This window comes from Balaenoptera acutorostrata, chromosome 20 (assembly GCF_949987535.1).
Source record: "Balaenoptera acutorostrata chromosome 20, mBalAcu1.1, whole genome shotgun sequence".
NCBI lineage: Eukaryota > Metazoa > Chordata > Mammalia > Artiodactyla > Balaenopteridae > Balaenoptera > Balaenoptera acutorostrata.
Window position 1 is genome coordinate 5,800,971 of NC_080083.1, and position 13,717 is coordinate 5,814,687.

The 13,717-nt window shown below is 47.2% G+C and overlaps 1 protein-coding gene across 1 annotated transcript in view; it reads right to left on the reverse strand.

The window, feature by feature from the left end:
* Window positions 1–13,717, reverse strand: part of DNAH9 (dynein axonemal heavy chain 9) — a 298,166-nt gene that overhangs the window by 166,496 nt on the left and 117,953 nt on the right. The window contains exons 29-30 of the mRNA XM_057536174.1: window positions 4,437–4,594; window positions 1,823–1,961 (exon numbers count right to left, since the gene is read on the reverse strand). Of these exons, the coding sequence (XP_057392157.1) occupies window positions 1,823–1,961; window positions 4,437–4,594 (297 nt within the window). The remainder of the gene's footprint in view (window positions 1–1,822; window positions 1,962–4,436; window positions 4,595–13,717) is intronic.

Sequence of the window (13,717 nt, forward strand, 5' to 3'; positions counted from 1 at the left end):
GGCTCGAACCCGTGTCCCCTGCATTGGCAGGCAGATTCTTAACCACTGTGCCTCCAGGGAAGTCCCCTCAGGTCTTCCTTGATATCGTTTCTTCAGGGAAGTCTGATCCTTAGCCCAGGCGCAGCCACTGTGTCCTTTGCCTTCATCGTACACTGAACTCAAAGAGCAGCGTAGGTGCAGGAGCACACCCCGGGGAGGGCTGTGACCTGGCGCCTCAGAAGAGGCAGGAGACAGGGCCGCATGTGGTCTTTTGCAGACAGTGATAAGGACGCTGGTCTTTATCCTAAGTACAGTGAGGACCATTTTTAAATGACCCCTCCAGTTGGTGGCTAAAGAACAGACATGAAGGACTGGAGTAGAGGTAGAGAAACTAGTAGAGAGGAACTTCCAAGCAAGAGACATGGGTGCTTGCAACAAAAGTGGTAGAAAGAAAATAAGAAGTATTTGAGAAATATCCACAGGGTAGAAAGAACAGCCGTTCATTCATGATTAGGTGTGGGGCTGAGGAAGAGGAAGGTGTCAAGGATAACTCCAGGCTTCCAGAATCAGCAAGTGAGTAAGCGATTGTTCTCCTGAAGCCCTGAATGCAGCAGTGGGCCTGCGGTGGAGCTGGCAGGACCACTGGCTTTAGATACTGAGCTGGAGGTGCATTTTAGAAAATCAGGGGACCTGTGGCATAGACCACTGAATATACAGGCTCTGAGTTCAACAGAGAAGTCTGGGATCGAGACGGGAAAGCGAGTCACTGGGCTGAAGCCAATGGTGGCTGAGAACCGACAGAGAGGACGCAGTGAGCCAGGGCCTGGGAAGTGTTGAGAAAACAGGGGAGGTGGCTTTTTTTTTTTCCTAAATCCATTTTGGACAGATTTCACAGGACTGAGAGAGCTCACTTTGTGGCAGCAAAGGTGATCCAAGTAAACACCCCAAAGGGAAGAGAAACTCATTGGGAACGCCTAGGAAGCTTGATTGGCTGTCCGTGACACCAAGAAATTCTCCATCTAAGGCATAAACCTTGGAGGCTCTGGGTCATGTTGTAAGGTCTCTTCTTGGGAGGGGACCGGCCCTGGGCAGAAGCCACACTTAAGGACCAGCAGCAATGAGCAGCGTGGTACTGCTTAATGCCTGACTCTCTCTCCCCAACCTTCCTCCCACCTCTCGTTCCTTCAGGTACAGACCACTCCCTCCAAGGGCTTTCATTCGCCACTGCAATGTTTCTCATGGGACACTGGTCATCTATGAGGTGCTGCTAAGTATTCTATAAAAAAGGGAGTTCTGGGCTTCCCTGGTGGCGCAGTGGTTGAGAATCTGCCTGCCAATGCAGGGGACACGGGTTCGAGCCCTGGTCTGGGAAGATCCCACATGCCACGGAGCAACTGGGCCCGTGAGCCACAATTACTGAGCCTGCGCGTCTGGAGCCTGTGCTCCACACCAAGAGAGGCCGCAACGGTGAGAGGCCCGCGCACCGCGATGAAGAGTGGTCCCCACTTGCCACAACTAGAGAAAGCCCTCGCACAGAAACGAAGACTCAACACAGTCATAAATAAAATACATAAATAAATAAATAAAAGAACGTGAATTTCTAAAAAAAAAAAAAAAAAAAAAAGGGAGTTCTGTGGCCAAACCGTTTTTTTTTTTAATCCTGGGCTAAGAAAATGAACATGAATCTTTATTATATATGTTTCTAGAGCATTTAACATGCTTACGGGCACGGTGACTCTCTATGAGAAGGTTCTAATGTTTCCCTAACACACTGGCCCCAGAACCCATCCAGAGCTGGGACAATCACACGCAACCAGTCGCCTGGTCTAACCAGGGATTGTACCTGTTTGGAGAGAAGCTCTTTGCACAACTCGTAAAGGGTGATGAACTTCCTGGCTAGTAACCGTGCTTCAATGAATCCTTCTGCCACAAGCATGATTTCACAGATCAACTCAAAGTCTGGAACGACCATCGCGCAAGGCCTGTGTAAGGGAGACAGAGGGCTGAGACAGTCCCAACCATGCAGTGGAGGGGAGCTTGTAAGACAAGAGACACTGGCTGAGATCACGGATGGAGGCATGTGTGAGTGTGAAAACTGAGACCTTAGCAATTATTTCATTGAAGACTTTCAATGTTAAGATGAGTTAGTAAGGATAAAGGGAGTAAACTCTCTTGCTCAAGGTGATGGATGATGTGAGGAGATGCGGACAGAGGTGGGGCTACAATGCAAGTCTTGTAACTTGGGTCCAGTGTGCCTTATACAAGGCACAGATTAGTAAAGCCTCAGTAATTAGCAGATTACCAATTAGTGATCTTCTATCATAGATTAGGGGCTAAGGTTGAGGAATAGAGTCTCTCTTGTTATCTGCAAGAAAATGAGAATCTATTTCTCCTCCTCAAAACTTGTCTCCTCCAAGTCTAGATGATCAAACTTATTCTATGCTTATTTGCATACAAATGTCAATACCTAATGCTGAGGTCTGAAGTAGGCACCTATGAACCCCACTTTGCCACAAAATGGCAAATATGAGAATATAGAAGGGGATTTTTGTCTATATATAAGGATTTATTGTGATTTTTTCCCCCTCTAGGTCTAGAAACATTTTATTTTAAAAATAATTCATTAGGTATGTGATAGAAGACTAAAGTTGTTACATTTATTTAATTGCATTTTCCCTACACTGATATAAAATTTTCAAAAACATATCATTCAAGTACATTTTTCCTTTATATTATTTTAAATTGCATTCAAATTCAAAGGAGCAAGCAAATACTTAGATTCTCAAAATTAATTTGTAACCTAAAATAAGGTTAAATATGCATCCGTACAACAGAGTGCAATGCAGCTGTGAAAAATAATGCTGTATAAGAAGAACTACTTAATGACACAGGAAAACATTAATTAATGAAGGCAGGGTACTAAACTCTATAGAGTCTGATCCCAAGTTTGAAAAAGAAATACTCTGCCCTCACAATACTGGAAGGCAGGTGGCAAGGGGTCACACACTGGCTTTCTCTGGATGATAGGACTGGAGTGGGCAGAGCATAGTCTGGAATCAGACTGCCTAGTTCAAACTCTAGTTCTGCTGCTTACTGATTGGGTTACTAGCTAACCTTAGTAACTACGGTTACCACCCTGGGCAATCTGCTGAATCTGTTTTCTCACAGTTCAAAGGGGGATCCTAATAGTATCTACCTCATAGGGTTTTTGTGAGAGTTAAATGTGAAAGTAGATGTTTGTATTTATTATTTTTACAAGTACTTTTCTGTTTTTCCCCCAAATTTTCTTCTATGGGTATATGTTCCCTTTAAATTCAGGGGAAAAAATGTAAGGAATAATTCTTATCAGGGTGCTAACCCCTGTCCAGCATGGTTCATAGCACACAGTTTATTTAATAAATACTTTGCATAAGCAAATAGTTATCAGCATAGTACTCTGTGGCACCAGTTCCCACCTGCTGACATTCTTGGTTAAGGAGGGGGCCTGCCTGAAGGAGGAGGTACCGCCCCACCCCTGGAGCAGTGAAAGTGAGGGACTGAAGGACACAGGGAGCTTTCCAGTGGCTTCCTGGGCCTCCAACAGAGAGCGCTGGGTCTCAGTCCAAAGACGAGACAGACAGCTTTGTTTTCGCTCTCACAGCCTCTCTCTCGGGTACCAGTTCAGTAGACAGACAATCAGAAGCCATGAAGGATCTTTCAGATTTCTCTTCGTTGGGCTGACTTCTCTTTTCTGAAAAAAGAACGAAGACTCCAGCCCCTGCTAGGAAATGCCTTTGTGTTTTCTTATCTCAATAAAGAAGATTTAAAAGTGTGGCAATATCCACTGGTGGCAAAGGTAAAATAAAAGAGGTGCTATCATGTATCACCTGTGAGAGGGTCATTCAGCACAGCTCTTTGTAGAAAGCAATTTGGTAATGTGTATCAAGAGCATTAAAAATGTTCCTCCCTGTTAATTCAGTGATTCCATTCCTGGAAAACTAGCCAAAGAAAATAATCATGCATACAAAAAAAATACTTATGTATATTATACCATGATGAATAAATTTATTTTAACTGTTATATTTAACTACTGTGGACTAGTTAACTACATTGCGGACCATGCATTTGATAGAATAAAATGCAGTTATGAAATGAGATTTCTTAAGAATACCTAACAGAAGAAGAAACCATTTATGATAGGATTATGATAGACTATGAAATGAAAAAACAAAACAATACAAAACTGTGTGTAGACCACACATGTAGACTACAAATGCATGACTTTATATGCCTGTAAAGAAAAGAACACAATTAAGCAAAAAATAATTTTACTGGTGATGGCATTAAACGTGGTTTTGTAAAATCTACCTTTTTATATGTTCCACATTTCTTTTAATATATATGTCATACATTTTCAGTGGAAAAAATAAAAGAAGCTTCTCTCTGGGGCCCTTGCACGGGGCAGAGCAGACGCTCACCTGAACAGAGCCTTGAGGTTTTCCGGCAGCTCCGTGCGGCCGGCGTAGCCTGGGTTCATGGTGATGAAGATGCCCACAGAAGGGTTCAGGCTAATCTCCTCTCCAAGGAAGCTGAACCGCTGCTTCTTATCTCGAATTGCATCTTGAATGCTTTTTACCTGGTGAACAAGCCATTGGAAAATGCTCCCTCCGCGTACCAGAGGCGGAGTGGTAGCTAAGGCTGGGACCCTGTGGTCACACAACACAAACACTTGCTCTGGGCCCCCCTTCACGGAAGGACAGGACTGGCGACTGCGCCCTGGGCTCTCTACCGATGGGCACTGGGTGCATGTCCACGAGAAATCTGGCCACCCGTATCCCCATATCCACGCTTATCACATGGTGCCTAAGAGGTCGGGGGTGAACAGCAGACAACTCTGACCGCCAGTCCTCTCCACACTGACCGCTGTCTTGAGCACTGTTCTGTATTACGTCATGTGACCTTCACCAGGATGCTCTGAGCGGGGGCTCTTTAGTACCATCGTCCCCTTTCTCCATAAAGAACTGTAAGCACCCAGAGGTGGAGTAGTTTGCTGAGCCCTACACAGCTGCTAAGTGCTGGCGTCTGCCTCTGAATCCACGCACGTGGATTCCGGAGCCTGGGCTCTTAGCTGCTACACGATGGAGAGAACGCTAGGACCTACCCCCTAGGCTTGTTCTAAGGAGTAAATGAAATAAAGTCTGCAAGGAGTTTAGCACACAGAAAATGCTCAAAAATAGCAGCTAACATGGGAACTCTTGATGTGACCGCCGCCATCACTGCAGTGTGTCCTCATCTGGATCTAACCCTCTCGGCTACTCCCCCGGCTACATCTCTAGAACAGACCTGGAAAACACAGGTGACTCCGGTACGGATGGAGCGTATGGTGAGGAGGGGAGGACAAAGCAAAGGGAGGCTGGGTCAGGTCCCCAGGGGCTATTCATGCCTTTCTAAAGAGATTAGACTTTTCCTTAAATGTGGTCTGGAGCCGGAGGGGATTTAATAAGCTGAAGGTTGACCTGGTTAAACCTAGATTACAGATCATACTTGTAGCAGTGGAAGGAGAGACAGAAATGAACACCTGGTGCTTTGGAAAAGCGTGTGTGATAATGATCAGCAACAGAAGGAGGGAGGACAAAAGGGGCTCACTTGTCCAGCCAGGCCTGGGATGTCTCAGTATTTCTAGCCTCTCAGGGCTCTTGAGAGCAAAGCCGGGAAGCTGGGGCCAGCGCAAGGGTTTGAATGAGGCTCGTGCATATCAGCTGTGCTCAGGGTGTTTGGAATAGTCAGGGGTTCCGTGGAGTTGGGCTGCGGGGGGGGGGGGGGGGGGGGGGGGGGGTGTGTGTGTGTGTGTGTGTGTGTGTGTGTGTGTGTGTGTGTGTGTGTGTGTGTGTGTGTGTGTGTGTGTGTGTGTGTGTGTGTGTGTGTGTGTGTGTGTGTGTGTGTGTGTGTGTGTGTGTGTGTGTGTGTCAGAAAGACAGAGAGAGAAGCACAGAGAAAAACAGCTGGAGTGTATATAAGAGAGAAGGAGAGAGGAACAGTTGGATCTTAAACGAGAGAGACAGAGAGCCAGCTGGACTACGTACCAGAGAGAGACAGAGACAGAGAGAGACAGAGAGACAGAGAAGGAGAGGGAGGGAGAGAGAGAGAGCTGGACCATAAACAAAAGAAAGAGACAGACAGATAGAAACAGAGACAGAGAGAATTAAAGCTGGAACACTTTTAAAAGAGAGACAGAGACAGAGAGACAGCTGGGCCAGAGAGACAGACACACAGACAGACAGAGACAGAGAGAGAGAAGGAGAGAGAGAGGAAGAGAGCCTGAAGGCAGCTGGACCATCCACCATGGGCAAGGCTCTCTCCAGTGCTTGGAAGGGCGGTATCTGCCAGAACGCCTGGCGGGTCCACAGTTGGGATTCAGCTGCTTCCCCAAGTGAAGCTCTGATGACAGAACGCTTCTGAGCTCACAGCAGTTAGCTGGAGGCTGAAACGTCTTTTCCGCGCACAGCATGTCAGCGTGTCCTGGCAGAGGCAGCCTCCAGCACCCAGCACGCTGGCCAAATAGCTTGGGCTCTGCTGGTTCCCGTGGCACTCGTAGCATGCTGGGCCATGGGGCCTCTCGCCACCCTCATCACCCCACGAGGCCTGCGAGTGGGGAAGGCGGGGGTCTCTCCTTCCGCCCCGGTCCTGCCACCTGTAAAATACACAGAGCTCTCCCCTTGTGGCGGAGTGGGGAAGGGACTTTCATTACTCCTTGCAAATGGCTCTGACACCTTCGGGCTAAGGCCAGGGCCCGGACCCTTTCTGCCATTCGCTCTGACTCAGCACTCTCTCCTGCACCCCGAGGCCCAGACACCTCACGCTCAGCGAGAGTCTGTGAGGCACTGTAGGACTTGCGGCATCCGTGCTTTTGTGTAAAATTCTGCGGGGGCTCTTGAGGGAGAGTGTTGGACAGACTCGAGGAGGCAGTTAAGGCTGGAGCCTCAGTGCTGACAGCAGCCTCTGACGGCCCGGCTCACGCAGGACAGGAGGCCATCTGCCTGGCATTTCCTTGCTGCCTTAGAAGCAGCCGAGGTCCACGGAACAAGCACTGGACTGTAACGGTGCCCGGGGTGCAGGGGGCCTGGTAAAGTCCGGAGGTCCTCCAGGAGGCGGTGGGGTGGGGGGAGGGTACAAGCAGGTGAACCGCAGCCCAGCCAGGTGGAGGTGCACACACAGGTAGCTACGGACTGCATCTAAGGTGCCAGGTACACTCCTCACTCGTGGGGGTCCGTTTCCCCACTAACGACTCATCACTTTTGCCATGGGGAACAATAACGAAATAATAACTGCCATTTACAGAGCACTTGATATGTATCAGGCGCTTTTCTGAGAATTTTATGTGAATTAACCCATTCAGTCCTTTCAACAGCTGTATGAGATGGGTGCATCCTCATTTCATAGATGGGGAGACTGAGGCTGAAGGCAGTGAAGACTGTGCTACAGTCCTGGAAGATGCAGGCATTAGGGGAGGCATGAGGGAACTCTATACTATTTTGCAACTTTTCTGTAATTGGTTTTCTATGATTTCCTACAATTCTAAAATAAATTCAAAATAAAAGGTTAAAAGAAAAATGAAACCTGCCAGATGTCTAACAGTTGGTAAGTGGGGCAACCTGCGTTACAATCAGGCAGTCTGGGGCCAAAGCGTATGCTTTCAGCCACTTCGCCACACGGCCTTCTACCAGCAGGAGCACTGCCAGCCACGCACAGCTCCTCAGCTAATATATACCGTCTCAGAGAAATCTGCTTTGCTCTGAAAATAATCATGTTTGTTACAGTTCAGAGACATAGGTTTCCATGAAATAAAAAAGGTGCTTTCTCCACCCATTAAGAAAACAAACAAAAATGGAGAGCTATGTAGAAACCAGTGTCCTCAACTGGGGGTGATTTTGCACCTGCCCTCCCCAGGGGACATTTGGCCACATATGGAGACATGTTTGTTGTCACAACTAGGGGGGAGGTTGCTGCTTGCATCTAGTGGGTAGAGGCCACGGATGTAGCTAAACATCCTGAAATGCACAAGACAGATCCTTGCAACAAAGAATTTTCAGGCCAAAGACAGCCTTAGTGCCTAAGTTGAGAAAACCATGATCTGGACCAAACATTTCACCAATGAGGAAACTGAGGCCAAGAAGATATAAGTGAATTGTCCACCATTCCACACCTTGTGTCCCTGGGTCCTACCAAATTCGCATGCACATTCTTGGCCCCAGCCCAGACTGACCAAATCAGAAATCCTGGGGGTGTGGTCCAACAAAGCATCTCTTAATAAGCCCTCCGGGTGATCCTGATGCATGCTGTAGTCCAAGAACCACTGCAGTCCAGTCAATTCTTGGATTTCGACTCGTACTTGCTTCTGCCCAGGTGTCTCCACTCATACCTGCAGACTGACCCCCCTCCACCTCTCAAGGAGCCCGAGTCCTCCGATCCTTCCGCCCCACCTGCCATGGAGAGGACGTGTCCCTGCAGCCCACTCACCTGGACCAGCCAGGCTTGATCCTGTGGGTCTTGGTGTGAACCCAAGCTCCACGGTCCTCAAGGATTTTCTCTGTACTTTACAGTCTCCCTCTCAGCTCTGGTTCTCAATGTTTGCTGAACATGAGAACCACGCAGGAAGGTTTTTTTTGAACTTTGATGCCTAGGTCCTGCCCCAGACCAATGAAATCAGAATCTTTGGGGTGGAGACTGTGCATTTGTACACTGCTATTTTTCAGAATTGCCAGGCAATTCTAATGTGCAGCCAGGGTGGAGAATACTGCACCCAGGGCAGCTTGTCTCCAACTTCATGGTGCCTATGAACCACTGGGGGTCTTGTGAAAATGCAGACTCTGTTACAGCAGGTCTGTGGTGGGCTTGACAGTCTGCGTTTCTAATAAGTTCCCAGGGGATGCTGACGCTGCTGGCCCACCGCTGGAGCAGCACGGGGCTAGATGCCACCACCCCACCCGGCACCCTCCACTGTCCATTCTCAGGACAGCTGGTGGCCAATTAAGTGTCCTTGCCCCTGGACCACAATGCCCCATTCCAATTCATGACCCTCCACTGCCTCTTGACTAGATGCGCTCGCTTTCTTTCAGTTTCTACAGCCTTTAACTGCACCTCTTGAATGGAACTTCCTTTCTGCCTTATATTTTAGATGCATGTGTAGGTCTTACTTCTCTATATTGCAGGCCAGCTCTGATATCAAATGATCAGTCCTGCTATCTGCACAAGCCACGTGTGCTTGTCTGACCACAGTGGCTTGACTGGATATCTTAAGAATGACTTCTTTCCCTCCAAAGACTGGAAGTTAGTGATCACAGACGGTTCTGCCCCTATACCCTCCCACCCAGGTAGGGCCTTGCATCAGACACACTGGTGAAGTATCAAAGTCATCCCATCTTACCTGCAGGTGATAAATTTTAAGGAGGTCATCGGCTAGCCCTAGGCTATGCTCCTCCTCTCAGCTTTTTCTCCACACCCCTCTACGTTGCCCCCCTACATTCTAAGGAAGTGGCCCATTCATTCTGTGGTCCCCTGGGGTCATTCTCTTCTCCAGCCTTTGCCCCCAGATGCCATGCGTTATTAAAATCCTGCCTGGCTCACTCCATGCTTCTCTCTGCAGTGGCAGATTGGAGTCTGCTGCCTTCAGGAAGTACAAACCACTCATCACTTTTTACATTTAAAAAAATATTTCTATGTTTTTACTTTAGACCTTAAACTCCTATATAAAGGGTGTTACATGGGAGTTCCCTTGGCTCTGAGATGCTAGCATTTGTTCAGCTCCTTGAGTACTTGGAACACTGCTATGATGGGCTCCCGAGTCCCTGCTAGCTGCTCCGCTGCTTCTAGCCACTTGCTGCCCCAGCCCAGCCCACTGCCAGGGCTCGTACCTATGGAAGGGACAAAGTAGCAGGGACGCCTGACCAGGCAGTGTGGAGGGGGACCAGGGGCTGGAGGTACAGAGTAGTGGCGCATGTCCCCTGGCCCAGATAACACAAGGCCTAGGGAGCTGATTGCAATCGTAGTAGCAAAATTCCCAAAAAAAGTATGTAGTATCTTATACGTTTTAAAAATAACAGAGTAATTGTTCTTGGAATTGCCACAGTTTTCCCAATTGGATATGCAATTCTGCTTGACCAATCTGACAGAGACATGAAAATTTCCACCTCCAAGAATACCGAGGCATGCTCACTTTTGTAGAAGTTACTGGAAAGAGGGGCACAGACATGTGAGGAGAGGAGAGGAGGGGTAGGGCGGGTAGAACTGTCACAGCTGGTGCAGCTTCTGCACCAATATGCCAGCCTGGATTGCAGCATGAACAGTTAGTGCAATTTTCTCCTTGGATGGGTCTATGATTTTAAATGGTACTAGCTCAGATTTTGCCCAGGGTGTTGTCAGACCACTTTCTTGAGGATGTTTCCTATGATGTATTCCTAGACGAGAGTGTGGAAGCATCAGGGAATTCCAGATTGAATTTATTTCATTTAATTCCAGAAGCAAAAGGGAATTAATCTTGAACTCACCACTGACCTTGTGTTGGGCAGTTTCAAAATACTGTAAGGCAAATTCACAGCGTCTGTCTACTATGCACTGGGGACAGTGGCTGTTGGGCACTGCCTCATCAGTTAGGACACTGTTAAGTTTGTTAAGATAGCCAGAACCTGGCCGGCTGAGAAGGAGTGAACAGTGCAGGGGAGACTTCTGAGACCTACTTCTGAGGAGTAGACCCTTCTTCCCTGTCCTGTGTGTTCCAGCCTTCTACTTTTCTTCAACCCATTTCCTACAGGGTTCAGGTAATAATGATAGTAATCATGAACATCACCACCACCCCCCCCATCATCATCATCATGGTCATCCCCATCATTATTATCATCACCACCACCATCATCATTATCATGGTCATCCCCATCGTTATTATCATCACCACCACGATCATCACCACCACCATCATCATCATCATGGTCATCCCCATCATTATTATCATCACCACCACCATCATCATCATCATGGTCATCCCCATCATTATTATCATCACCACCACCATCATCATCATCATGGTCATCCCCATCATTATGATCATCACCACCACCATCATCATCATCATGGTCATCCCCATCATTATTATCATCACCATCATCATCATCATGGTCATCCCCATCATTATTATCATCACCACCACCACCATCATCATCATGGTCATCCCCATCATTATTATCATCACCATCATCATCATCATCATCATGGTCATCCCCATCATTATTATCATCACCACCACCATCATCATCATCATGGTCATCCCCATCATTGCTATCATCACCACCACCATCATCATCATCATGGTCATCACCATCATTATTATCATCATCACCACCATCATCATCATCATGGTCATCACCATCATCATCATCATGGTCATCCCCATCATTATTATCATCACCACCACCATCATCATCATCATGGTCATCCCCATCATTATTATCATCACCACCACCACCATCATCATCATGGTCATCACCATCATCATCTCATCACCACCACCACCACCACCATTACCACCATCATCATGGTCATCACCATCATTATCATTATCACCATCACCACCACCATCAGCATCATAACAGAGACTAACATTTATTGTGTGCCTACTATGTGTAGGGCTTTGTTTTAAGTGCTTTACATATGTTAACTCACTTAATAATTACTACAACTGCATCTAGTAGGTATTAGTATTATTAACTCCCTACAAATGTGGAACTTGAGACATGGACTTGCCCAAGGTCACACAGCTAGTAAAGTGGCAGAACCAGAACTGAACACTGGCAGTGTGGTTTCAGAGCTTACACACATAACCACTTCTCCCCTGCCTTGTCTGGCTAACTCCACTCTACAAGAACCTGCTTCTTTTAAAAGCCCAATTCCATGTGGAACTTGTTTATATCTCTGGAGCCCAAGAAGTGGTCTCTGCTGACCTTGTTGTGGCTCCCACCTTTTGCTCTTCCCCTGGGCTCCTTGTGGGGACACACGGAGACAGCCCATCAGCAACCCCAGGCACTGAGTGCTGCATCGGGACACCACAGGTGTGACTATTCATGATGAACGGTCCTGGGTTTAAGTGAGGCAGTAACAGCAGCACAGCCTAGCTGATGAGAACAAGAAGTGCTCTCCAGAAGCTGTGGCAAGCAACCAGGAGAGGGGGCAGAAAATCATAAAAGCAAAGATGAAAGAGGTGGACATAAAGATGGGTAGAAATAATTATGGGTTATCGATCCCAATAGACACTGTGGCAAGAAGCTTATGCTTCTCTCTTGATTTTCAGAACCATTCTAGGCCTAGAATTAGTACTTCAAGAAAGGTTTATTTTCTTTTACTCTACATCTTATATCACAAAATTCAAACAGACTTTACAGAAGCATCATTCCTGGTTCCAAGTTGTGAGGTGACTACTTGGAGGTGAATGCAGTCAGTGGACGTGTTTTGTTTGTTCAGCTCAGGTTTTGTTTTTAATTAAATAAATTGCCAACTTTTAGAAATCTAGAGATTTTTAATAAAAATCTGGACTCTCAGCTTCTCCTTAAAATGTAAAAGATCTGGCAACACCAGCCTCATATTCTCACGAGGCAGAGGTGTGCTGGTAAACGTGTAACAACCAGCGCTCCAGGAAAAAAAAATGCTCCAATTTGTAGGATTTGCCCATTTCTGTGGTAGCCAGTTTCAAGCTCCCAATGTGACAGCACAATCAGCTCTTGTGAACCAAGCCAGTCAAGGGTTTTCAGCTGAGACAGTGTTCAGGCAGCTCTTTGACTTACTTCTTCTACCTACTCCTACTGAATCAAACAACCCTAAGGAAAGGGAAGACCCCGTATCAACCATGGGAACAAGAGAAGAACCTACGTTTCTGCAACTTTCAGAAGCTTCACCAAGAAACGGTGCAGACAAGCATCAGCAAGTTGGTACAAAGCAGACTTTCAGCAAAGGTTTGTTCACTTTTTTCTACCCCCCTCTTTCTGCTGCTCCCACTGTCTATGGGATCCTTACCCAAATCCAAATCCTCTCCATCTTTTCAAGGCCTGGCTTCAAGATAACAGAAATCAAATCACATCTAGAACATTGAAGAGTGTCTCAAGAACTCAAGATTTCTGAAGTTAGGAATAGTGTCCTATTCAACTGGGACCCTTCACACTGGCCTTGAGCACAGCACTGACTATGCCGTAGGTGTTTAGTAAGCGCTTCCTGGGTGACCTGAAAGACAAGCGGCACACTTAGGGGAAATCTAACCCAAAAACTGATTTTCTTCATCCAACAATACTCAAGCTGCCCCCTCACTTTGTACATAATTAAGTGAACGAGGCTGAGCGAGGTGGAGCGCCTGGCTAGGATGCTCAGTGAGGAAACGGATGAGCTGAATTTCAAGTCCTGGTCTGACAACTTCCCCAGTCTGTGCCTCTTCTAAGGAGCCGGGCTCTGCCATCTTTCTGGATCCTTTCCTACCCCTATGGAGCAGGTGCATGGGCGTTCTTTCTTCCTGTTTTACAGAGGAGGAAGTGGGAAGTCATGGCCAGTAAATGGATCCATCTTGGTAGGGACCAGCACGATACCCATATCCTGCACCCAGGCCTGATTTTAGCAGGTGGAAGAAAGGGCAGGAAATGCAACAGGGGAAAGGGTGGAGGCAAGTGGATGAGGAGAGGGTAAACGCAAGAGGATGCACAAGTCCTCAGGGCTTGGCATGAAGACCACA